The 25,206-nt window shown below is 35.6% G+C and overlaps 3 protein-coding genes and 1 pseudogene across 3 annotated transcripts; all 4 read right to left on the bottom strand.

Annotated features, from left to right (window-relative positions):
• Positions 1-1,396: 1,396 nt before the first annotated feature.
• On the bottom strand, positions 1,397-2,341 carry LOC122105189 (olfactory receptor 5D14). Its single transcript, XM_042676331.1, has one exon. The coding sequence runs from the start codon at positions 2,339-2,341 to the stop codon at positions 1,397-1,399; it is 945 nt and encodes a 314-aa protein (XP_042532265.1).
• Positions 2,342-9,322: 6,981 nt separating this feature from the next.
• LOC122105125 (olfactory receptor 5D18-like) lies at positions 9,323-10,273 on the bottom strand. Its single transcript, XM_042676250.1, has one exon. It carries the CDS (start codon positions 10,271-10,273, stop codon positions 9,323-9,325), a length of 951 nt encoding a protein of 316 aa, XP_042532184.1.
• A 7,659-nt stretch (positions 10,274-17,932) lies between these two features.
• LOC122104727 (olfactory receptor 5D18-like) lies at positions 17,933-18,883 on the bottom strand. The gene has a single exon (XM_042675665.1). The coding sequence runs from the start codon at positions 18,878-18,880 to the stop codon at positions 17,933-17,935; it is 948 nt and encodes a 315-aa protein (XP_042531599.1). The 5' UTR covers positions 18,881-18,883.
• A 5,165-nt stretch (positions 18,884-24,048) lies between these two features.
• LOC122105209 lies at positions 24,049-24,999 on the bottom strand (annotated as a pseudogene).
• Between the last annotated feature and the right edge of the window lie 207 nt (positions 25,000-25,206).

The following is a 25,206-nucleotide window of genomic DNA, read 5'->3' as shown; positions in this document are numbered from 1 at the left end:
AGGTTAGCAGAGAAATATATTTTTAACCACGGTATCTAAATTTTAGGCTTTCTTCTAAAACTCTCTCTTCATGTGTAAAATTTTAAACTATTTATATGTCTGTCATATAAGAGTGTCATTTTTACACTATTCAGTGAAATATGGCCAGTGAATTTCTCCAGTTTTTAATTTGTCATGTTAAGTTATTTTCTATAGTTTAGCACAGAAATATATTTTTAACCACGGTATCTAAACTTTAGGCTTTCTTCTAAAACTCTGTCTTGGTGTGTAAAATTTTAAAAGCAATTTATTTCCCATAGAAAAATATGTATCAATATGACATTGTTTAAACTACAGAAACTTCTATAATTTACTGCTTGCTCAAATTTGCTTTAGTATTAAATATGATTAGAAAATATTTGGTTTTGTTTCATCTATATGAAAATATTAGAAAATAAAAATTGAAATGTTTCCTCAATATTCCCTGATAAAATTTTGTATTTATTCTTACAGGCTTACAGAAATTTTTATATCTAATGACTCTAGCACTACAATAATATTCAAATGCTATCTAAAAACTCTGAAATGACTCCATTGATTGTCCTTAATGAAAGTCAAAATGATCACATTAATTCAGAAGTCATTGGTGACTGTACTATATCATTTTATGTGTTTAGATAGTATAACTTTTCCCACATATATCATTTTATGTGCTTCCACTTGGTACTTAGCAAGACTTTATGTTTATGGCTTATAATAAAAATACATATTGTTAGATGTAAAAAATTATCAGAATTACTGTATAGGAAAGGTATTACATCTGCAGTCAGCAGTACATTTGTTTAAGTCATACCAGTCTTTGCGCAAATAGTACCTTAAGCATCTATATCATTATCTACCCAATAGATATAGTTGTCCTTATACTGTGTGTTTCTCAATATGACATCACTGTCTAGAGTTCAAGGCTTTCTATTCATAGAATTCACACAAGCATGAAGGTGACAGGAAAGATGCCTTCCTTTCCTAGCATCCATTGCCACACACTATAAACACCTGCATCTCCCACCAAAGGTGATTTATGGTGCCTAGCTCTTGAAAGTCTGGGGTCTCACTGCCATTCACATGAGTAATCAGAAAAATATTTTCTGTACCATCTATTGTGTTTTGAAGGGTTTGTTGTTGTCATGGTTTTAATGTGTTTGTTGCTAGAGCATTCAAACAGATGTGTGGTGGATGAAAACCTGGGCGAAGTCGCTCCAATATGAAATTCTTTACCTTCTTTAAGAGATTTGAGTTTATCCGTGTATGAATCACAGTAACCTGCCAAAACCCTCACACAAATATAGGCTATAACTTTTACAGCCTTTCCGTCTCTCTTCCCACTATTCATTAGGATTGAAAATATTTCGAGAGTGGCTCAGTGCCATGGACTTTTGGTGGCCAGGAATTTCTGGAAAACCTCTTTCACGTCTTTGTTTCTCAGGCTGTAGATCAGAGGGTTCAGCATGGGGTTGACGACCATGTAGAAGACGGAGGCCACTTTGACCACGTGGCGAGAGTTTTTCGAGTTGGGCACACAGTACAGGGACAGGATGGTCCCGTGGAAGATGGTGATGGCGGTCAGGTGGGAGGCACAGGTGGAGAAGGCTTTGCGCCGCCCGCTGGCAGAGCGTATTTTCAGCACCGTGACAAATATAAACACATAGGAGGTGAGGATGATCAGCAGCGTACTCACCTCATTGAAGGTAGCAAAGCAGAAAAGGAGCAGGTGGGGCGTGTGGATGTCAGAGCTGGAGACGGTGATGAGGGAAGTGTATTCGCAGAAAAAGTGGTTGATCACATGAAATCCAGAGAAGTTGAGCTGCAGTGCGTGGCAAAGGAGTACCAAGGGACAAAATATACCCCAGATATATGAACCAGCCACTAACAGGGTGCAGCGCCTCTGTGACATGGCCACGGTATACAGGAGGGGATTACAGATGGCCACAAAGCGGTCATAGGCCATTACAGCCAACAAGTAAGATTCGGTCACCACGGCCATGCAAGACAGGAAGAATTGCAGCATGCAGCTGGCGTAGAAGATGCTTTTATCCGTCATCACCAAGTTCTCTAGCAGCTTGGGTATGATGATGGAAGAGTAATAGAAATCAATAAATGAAAGATGACTAAGGAAAAGGTACATGGGGGTGTGAAATTTGGGGTTCGTCTTGATGAGTATGATCATCCCAAGGTTTCCTACCACCGTGAGACTGTACATGATCAGAAACACCAGGAAGAGAGGGATCTGCAGCTCTGGATAATCTGCAAAACCTAAGAGGATGAAGGTTGTCTCCACACTCAGATTTCTTGCAGTAATCACCATCATGGCTCTTAACGGGCAGATAGAGTAGAAGAGAATTATCCCTGGCAAATATAACAGTGATAAGACTGAGAAACAATTCGGCCTTGAATTTCTACAATCAAAGCCAGCACATAGGTGATTAAAAATATTTGCACCTACTGTATGTAAATACATAGAGAAATGAACCTACTTGAAAAAGTGTGATATATTTGCCTCACACAGCAATATATATATATATATATATATATATTATTGCTGTGCTTCATTTACTTATAAATTTAAATTATTAGAAGAATTTTTCTATTTGGAGATATAAAAATGTTATAGAACATTTATAGAACATTATAGAAATGTTACAAAATGTTACATTACAGAAATGTAAGAAAAGGGCTGAGCAATTCCATTCTTCCAACTTTCATTCTATAAACTCTAATGCACTCATAGAATTCTATAGTTATGAGAGAATTAAGACACTTTCTTTTGACCTCTGGTTGCAATCAGAGCAAATAAATTATCTCTTGTATAATCTGGTAGTTGATGAGACTATGGTAAAATATTTCTATGACTTAAGCTTCTCTACTTAATATTATTTATCTCAGAATTGGGTAGCATCTGAAGTGATTTCACATGGAAAGACATATACATCTGCAGTGACTTTACATAGAAATATCCAAGAAAATCCTAGTTGTAAGAGAAGAATGTTATTACCATTATGTAGGAAATGTGAATAAATTTACCTGCTACCCAGAAACAGGCCATTACCCCTGTTTCTCTGGAGATTGAGTGTGAGAGAGATTCAAAGACTTTCATATACTTCTCTCTAATGCCCTGGAGATGCTAACTCTAGAGAATACTAGCAAATTATTCCTCCACAGCATCAAACAAGCAATTATGATGAATGCCATGTCTTTGATACCATCTTTAATGATTTAAATTCCTTCAAATTGCACAAAATGATAGAGCATGAAGTCGACTATCGATTATTAGGTTTTGTTAATACACAATTAAAATATTATCTTATCTGTATTAAATATTAAAATGAAACTCAAATACTGTCTCACCTTACTCCAAAACTCAGGAACCCTTGGGATTTTGGCGGGAGCATGCACCAATTTTAAGCATTACTCCTACCTACTTACAAAATGAACCAAATGTTCTCCATCGATGTGAATCCCTAAACGAGAGAAAGCTCTCTGTCAGCTCCAGCCACCATTTCTAAATGGTTATTTGTAATGCATAGCCCAGCATATCTGATGGCGCTGGAGATGTATTTGGCAAATAGAATTTATTCAGAACATTGGATATACCTCACAAGCAATTATAGACAAACACATCAGGATTTTAAAGCAATAAAATAACTTCTTCTGCCAATAACTATTCACTAAATTGAGAAGCAACGCTTGGATGTTAAACAAAATTAGTGTCAAGTGTTCACATTCTTAGACATGAGAATGTAGTACAAATGTCTATAGTCCATATATAGCCTTGCATTTATGTGTTCCTCTTGCACTGCCTAAATTCATATCCCAGAATGTAGGTATATCTGTTTTCTTCCCATTTATCTGTGTGTGTATTTATATATAGGTATTATGTATATATAGCTATATGTATATAAGTATATATTTAAATATATACTTAAATATTCAATTTATTTTATATTCATATATGCATGTTTGTATATTATATTTATTTATTTATTTGCATTTATATAAATATCCTGTTGGTCTTCTTTATCTGGTTTAATTTTTTTTCTTTAATTTTAGCTTCCTTGATGGATTAAGAAATCTCATGGTCATTATGTTTTGATAAATAGTCATTTTGCCACTTTACCTCAGACTTAGGCTTTGTTTCCTATTTTGAAAAAAAATCCTAGTCAAGTCAAATTTCACCATTTGTCAGGTCTTTTTGGTAAATAATTAATGCATAAGCACAGTGTCACAAATAGCAGTCTTAGATAAATGGGCATATATTTTTCAATCAAGACTTATTTTTTAATTATGAAAATACCATACAGAAGAGTTACAATTACATGGGCAAGGTAATGAGTACATTTCTTATCAAGCATTGTTGCCTCCTCCTTTGATTCCCCTTACCATCCCTTCCCATCTCCCTCGGCCCAAAGTTGTAAAGTTCATTTTTCGACATAACGACTTGTACATTCATGATTGCAATGGGTAGACCTGTATCCTTATTTAAATAGTTTGTTTTTTCCCTTCCCCTCTACAATTATACAAACATCAAATACAATGAAAACAGGGGTTATACAGTGGGGGAAGGACATACAAAGCAACAAAGAAACCATCTTATAAATATGTTAGAAACAATCGCAAGAAAGAAAAAAACATTTGAGCCCTTATCTTGGGGTTCATTTCACCTAACATCAACTTATTTGACCGTTTCTGCTTGTCTCAGACATACTACTTATTACAAACAAGGGAAACCATGGGACCTATGTTTCTTTGGGCCTGGCTTATTTCACTTAATATAATTTTTTTCCAGGTCTTTCTATTTCCTAAAATAGGTGGCAGTATCATTCTTTCTGATGAAAACACATAATTCCAATATATATAAACACAAACACATACACACACATATACAATATACTAAATTTTCTTGATCCATTCATCTACTGAGGGGCATCCATCTGGGAATTTACCCAGATGATCACAAACAAGGCCATACTAAAACTACCAGTACAACTATGTTTATTGCAGCATTATTCACCATAGCATCGTTTTATATGGTCATATGCACATGTCTATTGGTTTTCCTCATTTGTGATTTTATGAGCACTGGAGATTATTAAAGCATTGTGAGATTTAATTATCATAGATGCATACAAATTACAAAATTTCTGAAGAAATAGTATTCCATTATTATGAGACAAAAATATTTGAAAAATGAAACATAAAGAAATCATATTTGCAAAAGCAAAATCACTGAGAAAGGATGTCTGTGTAGTGCTGTTTAGTTATACTGAGTGAAAAATCAGCTTGATGTAGATCAACTTCCTAATAGACTCTTTGACATCTTTATTCCTGAGGCTGTAGATAAGGGGATTGAGTATGGGAATTAACAGGCTGTGGAACACAGTGGTGATCTTGACAAGGATCAATGAGCTTTTAGACTTGAGCACACAGTAGAGCACAAGGACGATCCCATGGCAGATGCCGATGGCTGTCAGGTGGGAGGCGCAGGTGGATAAGGCTTTTTGCAGGACGCCTTTTGAAGGAATCTTGATGACTGTCTTATCATTTATTATCTTCATTAATATATCTCTTCCAAATATAACAGTACATTTCATTTTCAATTCTAAGCACTATCACATCATAATATCAAATCCCAGGCTACTTTCTTCCAGAAATCTTTGGCAATTAATCCAGAATCTAAACTTATATTCTCTCATTTGTTTCCAACTACATGAATTTTAGATAAAAAAAAATCATGTAATAACTATCTGCACTATAATCTTCCCAGGAATTATTTTTAAATGAGAAAAAATGGTATCTTAATATAAGAACAAGCTAAGGATTTTAATGATGTAGGAGAGAGTTCACTACCTTGTTTCACTCTAATTCTCAGCTAAATGAGACTGACATCATGCCATTGATTTCACAGAGATATTCTTTGGACATGCTGGTCACAATAGAAACATAATAAAATATGTACATTGATAATGGAACAGAAACCTGAATGGACTTATTCATTAACGGTATTTATTAGGAAACTCATTAGCAATTAACTTCTAAAATTATGTTTGAATATAGTCTCTTTGCATTTGTGGTTAGACAATGAGTTCCATTGACAGCAGATACCAGTAATGAGGCTGAGAAAATTATTGTTTCTTAATTATAGAGCTCATCATCAGTAACACAGTAAGTATCTCAAGGGTGACTTGGGCTTGAAAACCAAATTTAGGCATCCTGTTGAGTATTGTATATCTAATTGCCTACCCTTGGGAAAAGCACATCCTAGGGCAAATTGGCTCATGTTTATCATGAGCTATAGATCTAAAAATTTGAAGAAGAATCATTTTTTCCTGACTCAGAGAAACAGGTCAACTTACAGTCTTTGAAAAATATGTAATCATTACCTCACTTATGTAACTGTAACTCTTCTGTGTATCACTTTACAATGAAATAAAATGCAATTTAAAAAAAGAAAAGAAAATTATGACCAATCTATATAAGTCAATGCATTCTGTTTTGAAAATGTGAGGGTCCCAAAGTATATACAGAGTAATCAACACTCTATTTTCCTACATTTGTTTTGGTGGGAGTTTATAATTTATTTAACATCATGTCACAAATGATTCAGATAATGTGCCCTTTACATTTAGAGGTAGGTGAATTGGTTTAAACAGTTTTCTTGTATGTAAACACACAATAAATGCTGAAACTGTTTATTAACTCAATAATTTGAAAGAAATATTTTAATATATTCTTAAAGGATCCTTATGTTTTTCTTATCAATTGAAACTTAAAATGCCTATTCATTTTCAAAGAAGCACTTAATAGTTATTAAAAATAATTATCTTTGTTATTGTTAGTATTACTGTTGTTAGTATTATTGTTATTATTGTTGAAACTCCATCAGGTATTCAAAAGAAAATATTTTTAAAAGGTTATGTACAAGGGATGGGAAGGTGACTCCGTGGTAGAGCGCTTGCCTTGCATGCATGAGGCCCTGGGTTCAATTCCTCAGCACCACATAAGCAGAAAAGGCTAGAAGTGGTGCTGTGGTTCAAGTGATAGAGTGCTAACCTTGAGCTGAAGAGCTGAGGGACAGCGCCCAAACCCAGAGTTCAGACCTCACTACCAGCAAAAAAAAAGGTTATGTAGAGTGTTGGTGGGAATGGAAATCAATATGAGTATTCTTTAAGAAATCAAAAAGGAACAACTGTCATATGATCTTTCCTTACTACAGTTGGACAAAGAGCTTAAAGAACAGAAGTCAATTTATAGTAGGTCCTCAGACTGCAGCCTCCTTAGTAGCTAGGACAGGTGTGAGCCACTGGTTATTTTAATGAAATCATAATAAACTTTTAGTTTTATTTTGCTGTCTGGTAATTTTTTTTTTACCAGATTATAAAAGGGGTTGGGGGAGTGGCCAATGGGACTAACAGGAGAGGGGAAAGGAAATTAAGGTGATGGGGGTTGAATATTATTGTTACACAGTATGTAAGAAAACAACATAATGAAACCCACTAAAACCATTAAAAGGGGGGATTAAATAATAAATAGAAAAGGATGGAACTGATCGAAGTATACTGTGTGAATTTACACAAATATCACATAGAGCAAGGGATTGGTTTTGATGTCATTTTGTCAGTAGCTTACAGTAACATTGGTGGACATACTTATGAGTAATTTTAATGAAAAAATATGGTACTTCAGAGAAACACAAAAGCACTTTTTCAGTAAACATCCTGCAACAATGGAACTGACTTATGAAGAACGATGAATTTTGAAGTATACTGCAATTCCACAATGCTTGAATTAGCTGAATATATTCCCAAGAATATATTTTTCCAAGGCTCAATTTGTAAGGATACTCACAACTTATTTTTGTGCTTTTCCTAGGTGAAACACATAATGTCTAGGATAAAATGAATCACATCATGCAGAAGCACTGCAGTTTTCTTCCATGACTCTGAATGGATCAAAAATATTTCTAGAGCCTTAAGTCAAAGATGGAAGATGGTGAAAAATATCTCTCTACAATGTGGAGAAGACCACACTTCTCAAAGACACAGCCAATGGAGAAACATAAAAGCTGGTGTGGAACTGTGCTCTCACAATGTCTCAGAACGGGGACAATAGAAAGGTTGACATTATTCAATATGTAATGTACTCATAAGTTGACATGTTGAATTGAAACCCCTTTACATAACTAATTAAAGATGAAAACCAAAAATGAAAACATTACCCATATAATATAGTTTGTTAAGTTAAAACTGAACTTTTTAGCAAATTCACTTGGTGGAAAAGTCAACCAATGATGAAGGGGTTTAAAGTAACAGCACAAAATAGGTTTCAAATAAATAAGAATGTTAATAGTTGAAAAATGATAATTACAATTCAAAAGGCTGGTAACATGACATACAAAATGATTTTAGAAAACAACGAAATAGGGCTGGGAAGGTGGCTCAGAGCTTGCCTGGCATGCATGAGGCCCTGGGTTCAATTCCTCAGCATCACATAAAGAGCTGGAAGTGGTGCTGGGGCTCAAGTGGTAGAGTGCTAGCCTTGAGCTGAAGAGTTGAGGGACAGTGCCCAGGCCATAACCAACCAGAAAAAAAAAAGAAAGAAAGGAAGAAAAGAAAAGAAAATAGTCTTTGTTTCTAAAATAGTTGCCCTAATGGACTCTTGTTATCTTCTCTTTCTCTCAATCTTTTCCTTAAAGTTCTAATGATTCTTCCCCACATTGTTCTAAATTCAGGAGAGAAGTTCCTTGGAATACTGTCTTAGAAGGCATTTTGTTTCAGTGATAGCAAAGATGATGTAACAAGTGAACCAGTGGTAAGATGAGGTCTATATTATGAGTGCTGTAGAGAAAACGCTTGTGAGTTGAGGAAAAGATCATAAATGGATTCTTGCGACCAGGGGAAGACAAATTTAAGACACAGCCTTGCATAAAGTAGAAGACTTGAAGATAGTGCCAAGAAAAGCAGAATCACCTTGCTTTGCAATACTTTTATTACACGCATTGATTAAAGTGAAGCTGTAACATGACAAGAGTTTCTAAACACAAATGTTAACTGTTTTTATTCTCATTTTCCTAACTTCATGGGAGAAAGGTTGAAATGCAGTTATTTCAGAAACTCAAATGAGAAAGCAGAATATGTGTTTTTATTAAGCAAGGATTGCTGATAGATGAACCACATGGAATAGTCAGGATTTAATACTTAGGCATTATCATATATTCACAGAAAGGCATGTGTTATCAACAATGTATGCAGCAATGAGATATGCTTAGCACATGGGCACCTATGCAATTGAGTTATAATGAGTGTGTATGCAGTTGGAATTTGATGAACCTCCTGACCGTCTCTTTCACATCTTTGCTCCTCAGGCTGTAGATGAGGGGGTTCAGCATGGGGATCATGACTGCATAAAGCACAGTAGATATTTTGACCAGAATCCAGGACCTTGTGGAGCTGGGCACACAGTAGAGCAAGAGAATGACCCCATGGAAGATGCTGATGGCAGTCAGGTGGGAGGCACAGGTGGAGAAGGCTTTTCTCAGCCCCCCCTTGGAGGGCATCCTCATGATGGTGACAACTATGACCACATAGGAGGCCAGGGTGATCAGGAGGCTGCAGGACTCATTGAATAGGGAAATGACCAAACATGCCATCTGGCTGAAAGTCGTGTCAGAGCAAGCTGCAGAAAGGACTGCAGAGTACTCGCAGCCAAAATGATTGATGATGCCGGGTGCACAGTAGGACAGCTGTCCCAGGGAATAAGTAAGTATGGCTGAGCACAGGCCGCCCCACAGATAAGTCCCAGCTATGAGGAGAGAACAGAGCTTGCGGGACATGGCAACTGTGTAGAGCAGAGGATTGCAGACGGCCACCAGCCTGTCGTAGGCCATCACTGCCAGCATAAACATTTCTGTAACCACACAGGCACAGCCAATGAAAAACTGTGTCATACATCCCTCAAAGGAGATAACTTTGCGTTCCACCACTAAGAGCTGTAGAAGTTGTGGTGTGAGTACACTAGAATAACAGATATCCAGAAAAGAAAGATGACTGAGGAAAAAGTACATGGGTGTACGAAGTTTGGGATTGATCCTTCTCACCAAAATCAAGCCCACGTTTCCCATCAGAGCTGTCGCATAACCAATCAAAAACACACAAAAGAGAAGTACCTGCAGATGAGGGTATTCTGAGAAACCCAAGAGGACAAAACTGGTCACGTGGCTCTGGTTGACTTCATCTTGCACCATAGCCAGTTGACACGAAAAAGCAAATGGGAGGCAGAGAACAAAAGGGAGAAAGAAGGGAATCTACCCAGGCTGGATAGCAGCAGTGCTATTGGCTGTTTTTCTCTATTTGGGAGTGTCACTTGAATCCAGACATTCTTATGAGATATTAGTTTCTTTCACCAGCACTGTAGTGTTTTTGTTCCTGGAATAATAAATAGTAGTATATATAAATATTATTTTTATTAAAATGAATCTGTGAATAGATGAGACCTTCATACTAATTCCAGTGCCAGTACATATACTATTCTCTCTCTGTGTATATGTATATACTTACGCAATAATATAAAACAACACAAATAACACTACAAAGCAATATATTATATATACATATATGTATATATACCATTATTGTATATATGTATGCATTGTTTTATATGCATATATAAAACCATAATTTTTATATAGTACATAGGTAAACCCAGCTTTTTGGATTTTTATTTTTTACTGCTACTGGAGTTTGACTAAAGACATCTGTCACAGCTGATGTAATTCTGTCCATGATACCACCTATCCTGAAATGGAGTTGATGTAACTTTTGTTCACAGTACTTCATGAACAAAATTCATTCACATTGAAACTCTTCAATCTATAGTTCTAGACTGTCTGAGGACTTATATAAAACAAATTACTTTGTCATTGAATATTATATTCACATCCATTTTTTTCTTTTTTTTGTCTTCTTAAATAAAATTTGTATTTTGAAAATACCGTACAGAGGGGTTTACAATTACATGAGCAAGGTAACGAATACATTTCTTATGAAGCATTGTTGCCTCTTTCTTTGTTTTTCCCCTACCATCCATTCCCTCCATGGCTCTACCCCCCCACAAAGGTTGTAAAGATTGTTTTTCGACATAACGCCTTGTACATCTCATTGTTGCAATGGGTCGACCTGTATCCCTATTTAAACAATTTGTTTTTCCCTTCCCTTCCCCAAATTATACCAACATCAAATACAATGAAAACTTATTCATAAGGTGATTTTTTGTTGCTTTGTACATCCATCTTTTTTCTGATATGAATTTACAAAGACAGTTTTTAAATTCTTCTAATCTACTAAAATGCTTCTCTTCTCCTTCAAAGGTATACCATTGCCTGTTTTAATGAGAACTTTCCTACATAGCTTTCCTAAGAAAACTTTTCTTATGAATCCTAATATTACTATATTTCTTCATATTTACCTTCTTTGCTCCTAAACATTTTAAGGAAGCTGTAGGCTTATTGTTTCCTGTGTATGTGTATGTATGACTGTGCTGTGTTTTCATTGCGTGGATTAACTGCATCTCATGAAGATAAAATTTACATCGAGGTTTTCGTTTAAAATATTCTTACTGACTGCCACGTTTGGTGTTGCACAATGTAATCCTAGTACTCAGATAGATAAAAACAGAGAATGATCAATTTCAGGCCAGTCTGGGCGATATAGCAAATTTCAGATATTCATATACACACATACCTATTACCTGTATTACATCTTAATAGCATTCAAGAACATGGTTTCAATCTCATTTAAATGGTCCCAAGCACAAAGCAGAGTTCAGGGCTCAGAATATATGCCATTAGTTAAATCAGGCACTTATTAATCTCACTCAGGTCTTGTGGAATTTTTTCACATGGGCTTTTCCTCACAAAAGTGTTTTGAATTTAAATATACCGCAGGTAACCGTATGAAAAAAAAAATATTTGTCTCAGCTAGCTTATCGGCGAGACCAAAATGGATCAACTTTCCAGAGTAGCTCAGAGAAATGAATGAGACATTATCCCTACAATAATTAAAGCAAAAGAGCTGGGGGTATAACTCAAGTGGTAGAATGCTTGTCGGCAAGCACAAGGCTGAGTCCAAAGACTAATGTACACACCAAAGAAAGATAAAGGATTCCATAATAATAGAGCAGCAACTCACCAAAAGCCAGACTATGTAAACTCCCCCTCAAAATTAAAATGTTCTTAAAAAAATGACCCCTTTGTTTAAAGGACTTGATTGTCTCTGGCAAAATAGAATTCTGTAAATGAATCCATTTCTGATGGTTGTTAAAGTGTGAGTGTTCTTGCAGTGTGCATATATGCCACAGGAAGAATCAGACTTGGATATTTTGTTCTGTAGTCGTGTTGTTTGTTCTGTCTGAACTACTTGAGCACTGGGACCCAGACCCTGGAGAATGCTGAGTTTGTTGTCATAAGCTAAAAATAAACTAGAGGAAGATTCCTCTCCTTTCTTCTATATCTGTAATACATAGATCTTCATGTTATAAACAGAAGTCAACCTTGACTATCAGGAGCTTGTGATTTGAGAAATCACAAGAAACATACCATAATTTCAATACAATTGCAGTTGTGCGTCTCCTATTTGTTTAGAAGCATGCATATCATTTTATTTTATTATGCATTATTTTATATTGAATAGGTTTTTGGGCTTGGCTTATTTCCATCACTTCAATCATCTCCCTGCAAGATGTAGATGCACAACCATTTCATATCTACCTCACATGACTCTACATCTGTACTTGTAGTGTGTAAGTCTTCAGGGAAGACAGAGGTGGCAAAGATTGACATTTGAAAAATCCACTTCAGGTTTTGATCATGAAACCTGGGGAAATGCACATGTGCACAGATACTTGAAAACAAAACATGCAAATGTAATTTCCAAGGGTTTGGGTATTCCAGTGTCGCTAGATTTGGAAGAGGTAGGAAGATTCATAGACTACATTTATGTACCTATTTCATGTTTATCTTCACAAGTATGAGCTGGTTTTGTCTTCACATGCTTAGTTTAGTCAAGAGAATAAATGTTTGCTTGGAAGTTTTTGTAGAGAAGTATAACCATCTGTTGGTTACAAAATGCCAAGTGAAGTCAGGGCAGAACTAAATCATGAAAAATGCCTTTTAACAAGTTAAGGAAAAGATCATGTTAAAGCAAATTGTATAGGAAAAGTAATATTTTGCACCTTTTCCCTATTTAATATTGCTTCAAAATAGTACGTGAACAAAATCTAAAGGATAATGATAGCCAACAATGGAAGAATAGAAGCTGAAAAGAATTCCCCTGTGTGAAAATGAATGTTTGTGTGATGCACTCTACCTTGAAATTAATTATGCATGTCACTATGTTGATGTCTCATTCCACACAGTATTCTATTATAATTGTAAATGCCAACTGCCAAAATTTGTTCTACCTGGCTATGCAGGTTTTGGTTAAGGAATCTAGGCATATGATACTAATGTCTTTTCATCTTCCCCTGTGAAGTTAAATTATAGCTTTGAATTATTTTATATGAAACTGTACACCTAACATTAAATTCATAGATTCAATCACGTTGAGCTAGATCAATGAAGAGCATAATTTTCATTACGTTGCCAATAAAAGAAATGCAGATCTGATCTAGGTAGGTCGTATCATCATCGTGGGTTAAAATACAGAAACATTTCAAGGATAGTCTTCATACGTGAAGTTAAAATGTCTTTGTTAGAAAGATGACAAACATTCTGTCTTGGAAGCAATGAGCAACTGGATTGGTTACATAATCTGTCACTTGTACTATCCTAACTGGAATAGTAAGAAACAAAAAAAGATTGATTAATTCATCAGATTGTATTTTATTTTATTTATTTTGCAGGACTGGGTTTAAACTCAGGTTCTGGTGCTCACGCAGCTTCTTTGCTTATGTGGCATTTTAACACTTGAAGCCTTCCTACGCCCCTCCTTTATCTTTGCCAATTTCATTGATAGTCTCATGAATTTTTCTTTCTAGCCAGCCTTCAAACCATATTCTTCTAGGTCTCAGCATCCTGAATACGTAAGTATTCAGGTCGGAGTCATGGGCACCTGGTGCATCTAATACTGTTTTTAATAATGAAGCAAAATGATTTTTTCAAAAGGGAGAAAGTATTTTATTTGTTTAGGACACAAAGATTCCAGTATGCTCATCATCTCTGATAGAAAATGAGGGGAAAACATAGTGCAAATGAGAGTGACAAATTCACAAGAGGAAATTCAGGAAATATAAGAACCCAAGTTTTTTGAACATTAGACAAAACTTCTACAAAAGCAACAGTTAGCCCACAATTATTCCTACTTCAAATACTCAACAAATTACGAGTGAGAAAAGTTATGATGGCATCATGTTTAAAACTACTTCCACTTAAATTCAACATCACATCATGTAAAATTTATTCCACAAACAGAGCAAGTACATTAATTTGATAGTGAGATTCACATAAATACTATATAAATGATGTATTCAGGAATAAGACAAAAAGTATGTGAAAACAATAGGGTATCACTTATTTTGTCTTACCTAGTCAATTTTTGCAGAATGTTTTAAAAAGCATAGTTTTAAAACACGTGCACATATATGTACAGTTTATAGACACATAAATAAAGAGATAGATAAAACAAATTGTATAATTTTTTCCAAAGACATGACACTTTATAGATACCATACATAATACTGTACTGAAAAGTGTTAGCTATGTTTGCAAAGAGGTGGGCAATCTTAATAAAATGGATATGCTGCAATGTATGTATGTAGTAAACATTTATAATTAGTAGTAGAAGGAAATTCTAAAAATAAAAAATTTGAATAATTAAAAAATAAATTTATTGAAATAGTTGTTAAATATTGACTATATATATAAAGGTATACAAACACACACACAACACCCACCATTTAATACACTAGAGTGGAATAATTAATTTATGATATTTTGTTAACTGATAAAATTGATGTGAATCTTTCATTAATATTGCAATACACTACTAGTGTTAGAAACTCCATTTCATACATTAAACAGTACATTGTATAATGCTTTAAAATTTATGTGCTTCCAATATATCTTTCAGAAAACAAGTATGACATAATCAGTTGTATTGAAAAGTCATCATATGGAAATCTCCTTACTGTTCTGTTCAGAAGCTTTTATCATGATTGACAAGACCTTAAGGGCAATGTGAGTTCTTTCTTCTTTCTTATATTTTATCTCAAACAACTTTGTGGGTAAATCACAGCATGACCTAAAACTTACTAGAAGACTTCAGCAAATTGAGGTATAGTCATAGGTTATCTATGAGTTATCATTAAGGAAGTTACCCAACATCACCAAAGAGCAATGTGTGCAGAACTGTCCTGTTTCTGAGATTCAGTCATACTTCTCAGATAAATGACTTCCAACTTGCAACTTTACAGTTTCACAAGGCAGACAAGTTTCTCATGCCTAGCTTTGGGGTTTGCCATGTGATTCCTTTTTTTCTAATTTAATCTTAATGTGGACGATTAAATCAGGATTTATTTTAGTGGTAAACTCGATTATGAGCTTACTTTAAACAAAAATCAACAACAAAGCCATACAACAAAAAGATGAAAAGTTTCTTGACTTGTAATTCCAATGAGAAATGTAGAAAGAAAATGACTACAAAGTGCTTTCAGTCAAATTTCCAAATAATTATTTTTTCACAATGGAAAGTCATATTGACACAAATATGTCACAATGAAGCATGAATTTGTAGTCTTTTGTACTTACTTTTGGAATTATATATAGAGAAAATATATTACACAATGTCATACATACTTTAATTTCAGTGGATTAGGATTCTACAAGAGAAAACTATTTATTCTTGTTTGCCTATAAAACTTTCCAAAAAGAAATTATAAAAATGAACTCATTATCTTACTTATGTAATCCACATGTACATCACCCTTACAATATTTTTTAAAAGAAAAATCTTTCCAAGCTAAAATGATTCATGTAGAAATAAACTTTAAAAGGTTCAGATATTCAGTGTGTTATATTGAATACCACTTCACAGTGGTATTTTTTGTGAGGAATAGAACCACATGAAAACTATAGTTTAATATTTCACAAAACATAGCATTTCTTTGAACTACATGTTGACTGGGCAATTGTATAGTAAAATGTACTGCAAAAATTTGTTGCAACAATAAAATAACAAATTCAATTAGATTTGTCTGTGATTTTACGTCTGAATTTTTAAAAATGTATGTTGCTAATCAACAGAATGAACATATATGGAATGCTAATTGTACGATGATGATACATTCAAGAGGTGCTTTGATTCCGAATGCCAAAACTGTTCATCTAAAAATATAAAGAGTTAATATCTGAAGCACAATGTTTTACAGCATATAAACCAGGTATTGTTTAACTTAGTGATGATCTCATTCATATCTTTGTTCAGAAAGCTACAGACTAATGTAGCGTAGGAATCACCACTCAGTGAAATTGCAGGTACTTTGAAGATCAGCCATGAAATTTTTGAATTAGAGAATCAGCAGAATAAGTATATTGTCAGGAAAATAGCAGAGACAAACAAAGGCAAGCCCATCAGAAAGCCTTTGGCATACCCCTATGTGAAAGCAGTTTCTTTTTAAATGACAAGGATCAAATGAAAACTTAACAAAACAACTTGCAGGCTGCATATTTTATTAAGGAAGCTAGAGACAAATAGTTCTGTATAAAATAGGGACCAAACTGGTACAGTTGGCGGTGTGCTCATGAACTTATTGAACTTAATCCCATGAGAGAATAAAATCAATATAATTTACATAACTATTACATAATCAATACTATTTCAGGAATATTGTGCAACCACTAGCAAAATGGAAAGATGCAGGGAGATCGTAAATGAACTGACCCCAACTGCTCAAAGCTTATGACTGCCAAGCATCTTGTAGTGAGCTAATATATGCAGAAAAAGAAATGATTGAAGCAGATCATTCTGTCTGCACAATCAAGTTCTTTAACTTGAGCCAGTACTGCAGAGGAACACAAACCAAGAACAGACATTTACACAAATGTTCTTATCTACATTTCAGGAAAGGAAGCAATCTAAGTGAATATTCAGAGTATCAACATGCTATTCATTTCATGGAACAACCAAGCACAACATAAAATAAATCACTGCTTTAACTGATCTTTTAAATAGCATTTAACCAAAATCTTGGGAAAGATCCAGGAACGATGAAAAGCAAACTCTAAGGTCTAATAGAGATAAGTTGCAGTTGCAAGGAAAATTAAACTTGCTACTCTCAGGACATACACAGAAAAATTGGACAAAGAAATGTAGTGAATCTCAAAATCTCCCCAAAGCAGTTTTTCTCTAGAGAAAGTAACAAGACAAAGGGATCCCCAAGGGGCTTATGTGTAACATTTATACTGTTTTTAACTTAATGGGCTACCTTTTCTTTGTTGAAAAAAATAGAGAGTTATTCAAACATACATTTGAATGGTTGTCATATTGAGACAGAATGACAGACAGAAAGAGAGAACATTAAAGATGTAGTAGAGTGGAAAGGAAAAAAAGAAAGAGATGATTTTAGAAAAAGCTCGACTCTACAGTCTGAGAAATATAGAATGTGGACATTATTACAGGTTTATTTAGACCACCCCATCCTGGGAGGGACAGAAACAAGATTGTCTTTCTCCTTCTTTGCCTTTTACTCACAAGTTATTTTTAAAGCACAGCCAGATTTAGTAAATCGTATATGGCTGCATTAACTCTCTGCTTTATGTCATCGTATGAAGGGAAATTTAAAAGCCATGAAGGATATTCATAACGAATATTCATCCCATCACTGATTGAGCTTTATGGATGTCTGAACATGACTAAAATGAGCGAGAAAGGACTTTGAGGTGAATTAACTTCCTGATGCTCTCTTTCACATCCTTATTTCTGAGGCTGTAGATGATCGGGTTGAGCATGGGAACCACCATGCTATAAAACACAGTGGCCACTTTGACCGTAAGCAATGAGCTTCTAGACTTGAGCACACAATAGAGTAAGAGGATGACCCCATGGCAGAAGCAGATGGCCGTCAGGTGGGAGGCACAAGTGGACAAAGCTTTCTTCAGGGCTCCCTTAGACGGAATCCTGATGACAGTGACAAATATGACAGTGTAGGAAATAATGATAATCAGAAGGCTGCAGGCCTCGTTGAAGGTACAGATGAGCAAGCACACCAGCTGACTGAGGGAGGAATCAGAGCAGGCTGCCGAGAGGATGGCAGAGTACTCACAGCAAAAGTGATTGATGATGCCAGAGCCACAGTAAGACAGCACCAGAAGGAAATATGTGAGTGTTGAGGAACAGATTCCACCCCACACATAACTCCCAGCGACCAAGATTGCACAGAGCTTATGAGACATCGCAACCGTGTAGAGCAGAGGTTTACAGACGGCCACAAATCTATCATAGGCCATCACTGCCAACATAAAAGTCTGTGTAACCACACAGGTACAGCCAAAGAAAAATTGTATTATGCATCCTTTGAAGGACATGGATCTGTCTTCTGATATCAAGAGGTCTAGCAACTTTGGTGCAATGACAGTGGTGTAGCAAAAGTCAACAAAGGATAGATGGCTGAGAAAGAAGTACATGGGTGTGTGCAGTTTGGGATTGATCCTGATGAGCAAAATCAGACCTAGGTTTTCCAGCACACAAGCAGTGTAGATGGTCAAGAACACCAGGAAGAGAGGCACCTGTAAGGTGGGCAATTCTGAGAATCCCAAAAAGACAAAGATGAATCCAGCGCTCTGATTTCTTTCATCCTGCATTTGGCTCCTGCCGAGGAAAAAGAAGTGTGTTTTCTTCTATTACAGGCCAGAGAAGAAAGAGTTTAGGTATGCTAGTAAACTAGTAAACTCAACACTATCTATATCAATTAACTTATATTTGATTACAAATGTGATTTTAGGAGGAAGAACACATTTGGTTCTGAATGCCACAGTTTAGTGCAAACAGGCCAATGTATACAGCAGATATTAAGAGTTTAAAATCAGTCTAAATGGGTTGGTAATCTCTTCTGTCCAGATGAGAAAGTACTAAATTATTTAGATATTCTAGGACTGCAAGATGAGAGCAATAAATATTTTGCTCCAGGCAATAAAACACTGGATGAGTTATCTTGCACAGTTAGGTATTTTTTTTCTCTTGTGGATAGCATCACGACCAGATAAAACACTGAATAAGAGCTTTAATTTAAGAAAGGAAAGTACTGCTCAGTACCTCAAGAAAAAAAACACACTAGGGCAACATGAATGTTCACTTAATCTGGCATTTTTCTTACTTTCGTCTCAGGCAATTGAACTCCTTTCGTGGAGCCATTTAAATTCTAGCATGACCATATTTCTTTTCATATACCATAAGTGCAAAATCTTATCTTGGTCTAACAGAATGGGCTAGATTTCTTATAAAAATATTTCAGCTTTCCTCACCTGCCAGGGTTCAATAAAACCAATTAAACCCATAACCTAACAAAAAAATCTATGTTTCAATGTTTGTTTTATTTTGATATTTAAAGTGATTTTATCTCAGAAGGGATAGTAGTATAGTTGGATTTCAGTGTTTATATCTGCGCATCTATGTCTTCCTGGATATATTGCTATACTTATACCTTTAAAATGAAAACTCATTGTGTTCAACATTATGAGCATTAAGAGGAACAGTATATTTTTTAATTTGGGGAAGGGAAGGAATATTGCAGAATGCTTAAATGGGGATGCAGGCTGACCCATTGTGATGACGAGATGTACAGGACACTATATTGAAAGCGAACTTTACGATGCCGAGGGGTGGGGGTGGGAGGAGTTGGGGAGGGAAGTGATGGTAAGGGGGAAATAAAGGAAGAGGTAACAATGCTCACTATGAAATGTACTCATTGCCCTACTCATGTAACTGTAACCCCTCTGTATAACATTTTTATAATAAAAAAAATTTAGGTAGAGGGGAGCGTAGTTGTGGAAGTGGGAGGGAAGGGATGATAGGAGAAAAATAAAGGAGGAGGCAACAGTGCTTGATAACAAATACACACATTACCTTGCTCATGTAACTGTAACTCCTCTGTACAGTATTTTCACAAAAAAAAACATACAAAGTACAGTATAATATAGAAAATAGAAATTACACTTTCTTTCACATGCAGGTCAACACTACACATAGGGGAATAATAATAAAAGTAACCTTTCATATTAGTTACATAGCTAGATGCTAGAAAACAAATGTGATATGTGTTGAGCTTAAAAGCTAACCAAAGAACAGTTATGCTTTTTCACACATGATGCTAGGACTGATTTTGGGTTTTTTTGTTTTGTTTTGTTTTGTTTACATGGGGCTTGAACTCAGGGCCTGGGCACTATCCCTGAGATCTTTTTGCTCAAGGGTAACACTTTACATCTTTGAGCCATGGCTCCACTTCTAGTTTTCCTGTGCTTGTGGAAGATAAGAGTCTCATAGACTTTCCTGCCTGAGCTGGCTTTGAACCATGATCCTGAGATCTCAGCATCCTGAGTAGCTAGGATTACAGGGGTGAGTCACCAGCTTCAGGCATAAGTCATCAGTGCTTGGCCAACTAGAACTAATTTTAACCTGTCCTCTTACAAGCAATACCATTCCAGTGATTTCTCATATCTAAGGGAATTTTACATGATCAAAATCTTTTTGATACCTTTCAGTTGCACATCCATCTTATACATTCTTCCTAAGCTGGAAGTTATCTGTGGGGTTTGAATGACATAGAGATATTGGACTGCCACATTTTCTACATGAATTGTCTACGATTGATGGAAAAGAAAAGATTTTCTTTAAAAACAGAAACATATTTGTTTAATTTTTTGTTAGTTTTTAATTGTATTTTCTTGTAAAGATTCTGTACAGAGGAGTTATAGTTACATCAGTGAGCTAATGAGTACATTTCTTATTGAGTATTATAGTGGCTCTGAAGAGCTCAGGGCCAGTGCCCAGGACCATGATTGGCATTTTTGAGAAAATCCAATCTTATTTTTGTAAATTTTAATATTTTGCATATTTCCCCATTGAATTTGTAGCACTTCACATTGATCTCTGCTATTTCCTTTCCTTTCTTTGACTCAAACTGGTCTAATGTCCTTCTGTCAGACAAGCATAACTCTCATACTGAAGGTGAATTTGTTAACCAATCAATCTCTATGATCAGCCATTACATAGGTTTGTATCGAGTCTTGAAAATATGAATGACTTAATATTTGGGTCAAGTACCATGAGTTGAAATTCAACCAGAATCAAATATCAAACCTCTGATGAGATGTTCATGCTCTGGGTCTCAATCCTTTATCTGCTTGTATGTGACCCAATATATATTAAAATATTCATTATTCTTGATGTAACTACTGTTACTGTTATGATATTGCTATGAATAAAGGGTATCCCAAATAAGATCCCAACCTTAGGAACCCTGGGACTACATTCTACATTGTAGTCAATTCAACAAAACAGCTTCTTTATTTCTCCTTTCTGAATTTTCATAGGATTCATAACATATGCAAAATATTACCAAAAACACCTCTTGTTAATTTAGAAATAATGAAACAAGAAACATGTTGGCAGACATATAGTAAAAAGCAATGTTTTCCTTGATTAATTCTTACCATTGCTTAGCTTAGGTACCCAATTCCCAAACCATCAGCACATGAACTTGACTGTCTCTTTTCTTGTTTCTTTTCTCCGCTAGCTTCTCCTGGATTCCTTTTCCTCTCAACTTAAGGCTTTGAGGAAAACATTAAGGTAAAAATGAAATCATTCAAGATGACTTCCCATTCACAATCCTACTCCACAACATATTCCTCTTTCTAAATAACAACTCTGCTGCTGACCTGTCTCTGCAAACGTACTCAAGTTGTCCTTTCAATTTTCCTCTACGGTGACACTCAAATGGTGACAACTTGACAACATGCCTGTAGTTTCAGGGAAATACACATTCAACATCTTTGCCTGTTCCCACTATAATGACAATTTTCCCTCAAATTCTAAGCACAGGCACCTTTTCAAAAGAAACAAAATATCTTTAAGTAATTGTTCAAATGGATTTCAGTTCAACATGTCTGTTTATGAGTAAAATCCATCGTGATCATTGTCACCCTTTCAACACTCTCCTCCATCTCTCCTCATCCTATCGATAGATCTATTTTCACACATGTACATTGAATATTATGGCTGTATTCACCCACTCTTTCTCTTAATGTCAAATTCCAGGCAAACTACTTGAAAACTCTGGCGTTTAAATCAGTTAAACTGCTCAGTTAAACTGCTCAGATTTGATTTTGCCTACACATCATTAAAATAAAAATAAAATTATATTGTCTATTATATTTCTTCACAGCCTTATACATATTTTAAAATATATATTCCCCTAAAAGTATCCAATCTTATAATTCCTCTGAACAATTAAGGAACCATTTCAAATCAAACTAACTAGCTGAAACATTTTTTATTGATGGGGGGAGGGAATACATAAATGGAAGGAGGGAGAGTGAGCAACTACAGCTGTTATAGTCAATGTACGGTATGTAAAAATATTCAGGCTATGGCTGAGACAGGAAAGATGAGAGAGACTAGAAGGGCCATATCAATAAAATGTATGATAGTCATAATCTGACTTGTGGAATTGAAACTCCTTTAGACAACTAGTTAAACAATAAATAAAACCTAAAAAGTACAGTCCTCTAAAGGATTGATAAAAATTGAGAATGGTTAATGAGCATTAATTTAGTATTCACTAAGAATATTAAGCCTCATTACAGTATACAAACAGATTCAAAGATTAATACAAGGCAAACTTCTTAACAATGTAGGGAAGAGGTTTTAGTACCTTGTGTTTTTATTCTTAGCTGAAAGACACTGCTACCACAGCTAGTAGATTCACAGAGGTCTTGTTCGCAAAAAAATATTAGAAATTTTAATCAGAGTCTTCTGCATCAGAATTATAGCAGGATGACAGATTAATTATTCACCAGCAACAAGACAGGTTTAATTTTCAGTGGTTGTGGAACAATTCAATTAATTATTATGTTATTTCTCAAAACTTGTAGCTATAAAAGCTTGTAATTAAGCATTGAGAATTTCATTTAACATAGGCCATGAAGGACAATTCTATATTTTTACAATTAAAAGCAGTCATGTTCAGTATAAACACTTTCTTAATCTGAGTCAAACTGAGAGACAAAATTTAGGAATCATATATTAAATTTTCATTGCATGACTTTAGGGAATAAAAATCCCAGAGAGCTTTCACAAGGTGTTTACCATGAGCTACAAACAAGAAAATTTGAAAATCTCTCCTTCCTAATTAAGATTATAATTAGTTAATAACACAGTCACGAGGGAAATTTGAACATGTTTATCCTATATTTGAAAAGTATGATCTGTTTCTCACTAGTATGTTGCTGAAATATGAGAAGTTCAAAATTAATAATAGATGGTATCCTGGCTTTTTGTTTAGGATATTTATTCTGCTTTTGTTTGTAGATAGGGAAGTACCAAATATCTATTGTCTTGACTTTTATTTAAGATTGATTCATATATTTTCCTCATATATTACAACTCATATCTTTAATAGGAAATTGAGAGATGCATTAAGCAAAGAATAATTTTGTGTTGTAACTGGAACTCTAAAAGAGACATGGTCTAAAAATGTATACCAATTCTGGCTGAAGAGCTCAGGGACAGCACCCAGGCCCAGAGTTCAGGCCCCACAACTGACAAATACAAACAAACACACAAAAAACCCTAAAGTATCATTCACTAAAATCCCAAATGTGATCTATCTATTTATCTATCTATTTTATCTATCTATCTTCATCTATATATATACACACATATATATACACACACATATATACATATATATACAAACATACATACACATGAATAAAACATGCATACTTTAGACTTCTATGAACAATTATTGGAATTATATCAATTGAGGATGCAGTTTGGAGTGGAGGAGCCTCCTGACTGTCTCCTTCACATCCTTGTTCCTCAGGCTGTAGATGAGGGGGTTCAGCATGGGGACAAGAACTGTGTATAGGGCGGTGGCCACTTTCACCAGGAGCATTGACCTTGTGGAGCTGGGCACACAGTAAAGTAAGAGAATGACCCCATGGAAGATGCTGATGGCAGTCAGGTGGGAGGCACAGGTGGAGAAGGCTTTTCTCAGCCCCCCCTTGGAGGGCATCCTCATGATGGTGACCACTATGACCACATAGGAGGCCAGGGTGATCAGGAGGCTGCAGGACTCACTAAATATGGAGATGAATAAGCATACAATCTGGCTGAAGGAAGGATCAGAACACGATGCAGAGAGGACTGCAGAGTACTCACAGCCAAAGTGATTGATGATGCCAGGTCCACAGTAAGACAGTTGCCAAAGAGAGTAGGTGAGGATGACCGAGCAGAGGCCACCGTACAGGTAAGTCCCAGCTATGAGGAGCGCACAGAGCTAGCGGGACATGGCAACTGTGTAGAGCAGAGGGTTACAGACGGCCACGAACCTGTCATAGGCCATCACCGCCAGCATAAACATTTCTGTAAACACAAATGTGCATCCAAACAAATACTGTATCATACATCCTTCTAATGTGATAATTCTGTTTTCCACAACTAAGATCTCCAAGAGTTTGGGTGTAAACACACTGGAATAGCACATATCCAAAAACGCAAGGTGAGTGAGGAAAAAGTACATGGGTGTATGAAGCTTGGGGTTGATTCTGATGACCACAATGATCCCCAGATTCCCCACCACCGTGACCATGTAGATGGTTAAAAATATAAAGAAGAGGGGTGCCCATAGATGTGGGTATTCAGAGAAGCCGATCAAGGTAAATGTGGTCACGAAACTCTGGTTTACCAGATCATAGACCATGATCCTGCATTCAACAAAGTAATAAGCAGAAAGAAAAGAAAACTGAGCAGGGGGGTCTGCAAGGGGGCAAAACAATAACTCAGCAGAATCTCAATAGATACAAATGAAGACAAACCAGGACCAACTGGAGTGTGTGATTCTTGTGCCTCACTTCATTTTTAGTGGATCACTTCATAGCTTCTGTTTGTGGGCAATTAGCTTCATTGT

The sequence above is a fragment of the Dipodomys spectabilis genome, unplaced genomic scaffold (genome assembly GCF_019054845.1).
Source record: "Dipodomys spectabilis isolate Male_0828 unplaced genomic scaffold, ASM1905484v1 ptg000030l, whole genome shotgun sequence".
NCBI classification, from domain to species: Eukaryota; Metazoa; Chordata; class Mammalia; order Rodentia; family Heteromyidae; genus Dipodomys; species Dipodomys spectabilis.
This window is presented reverse-complemented; position numbering and strand designations above follow the sequence as displayed.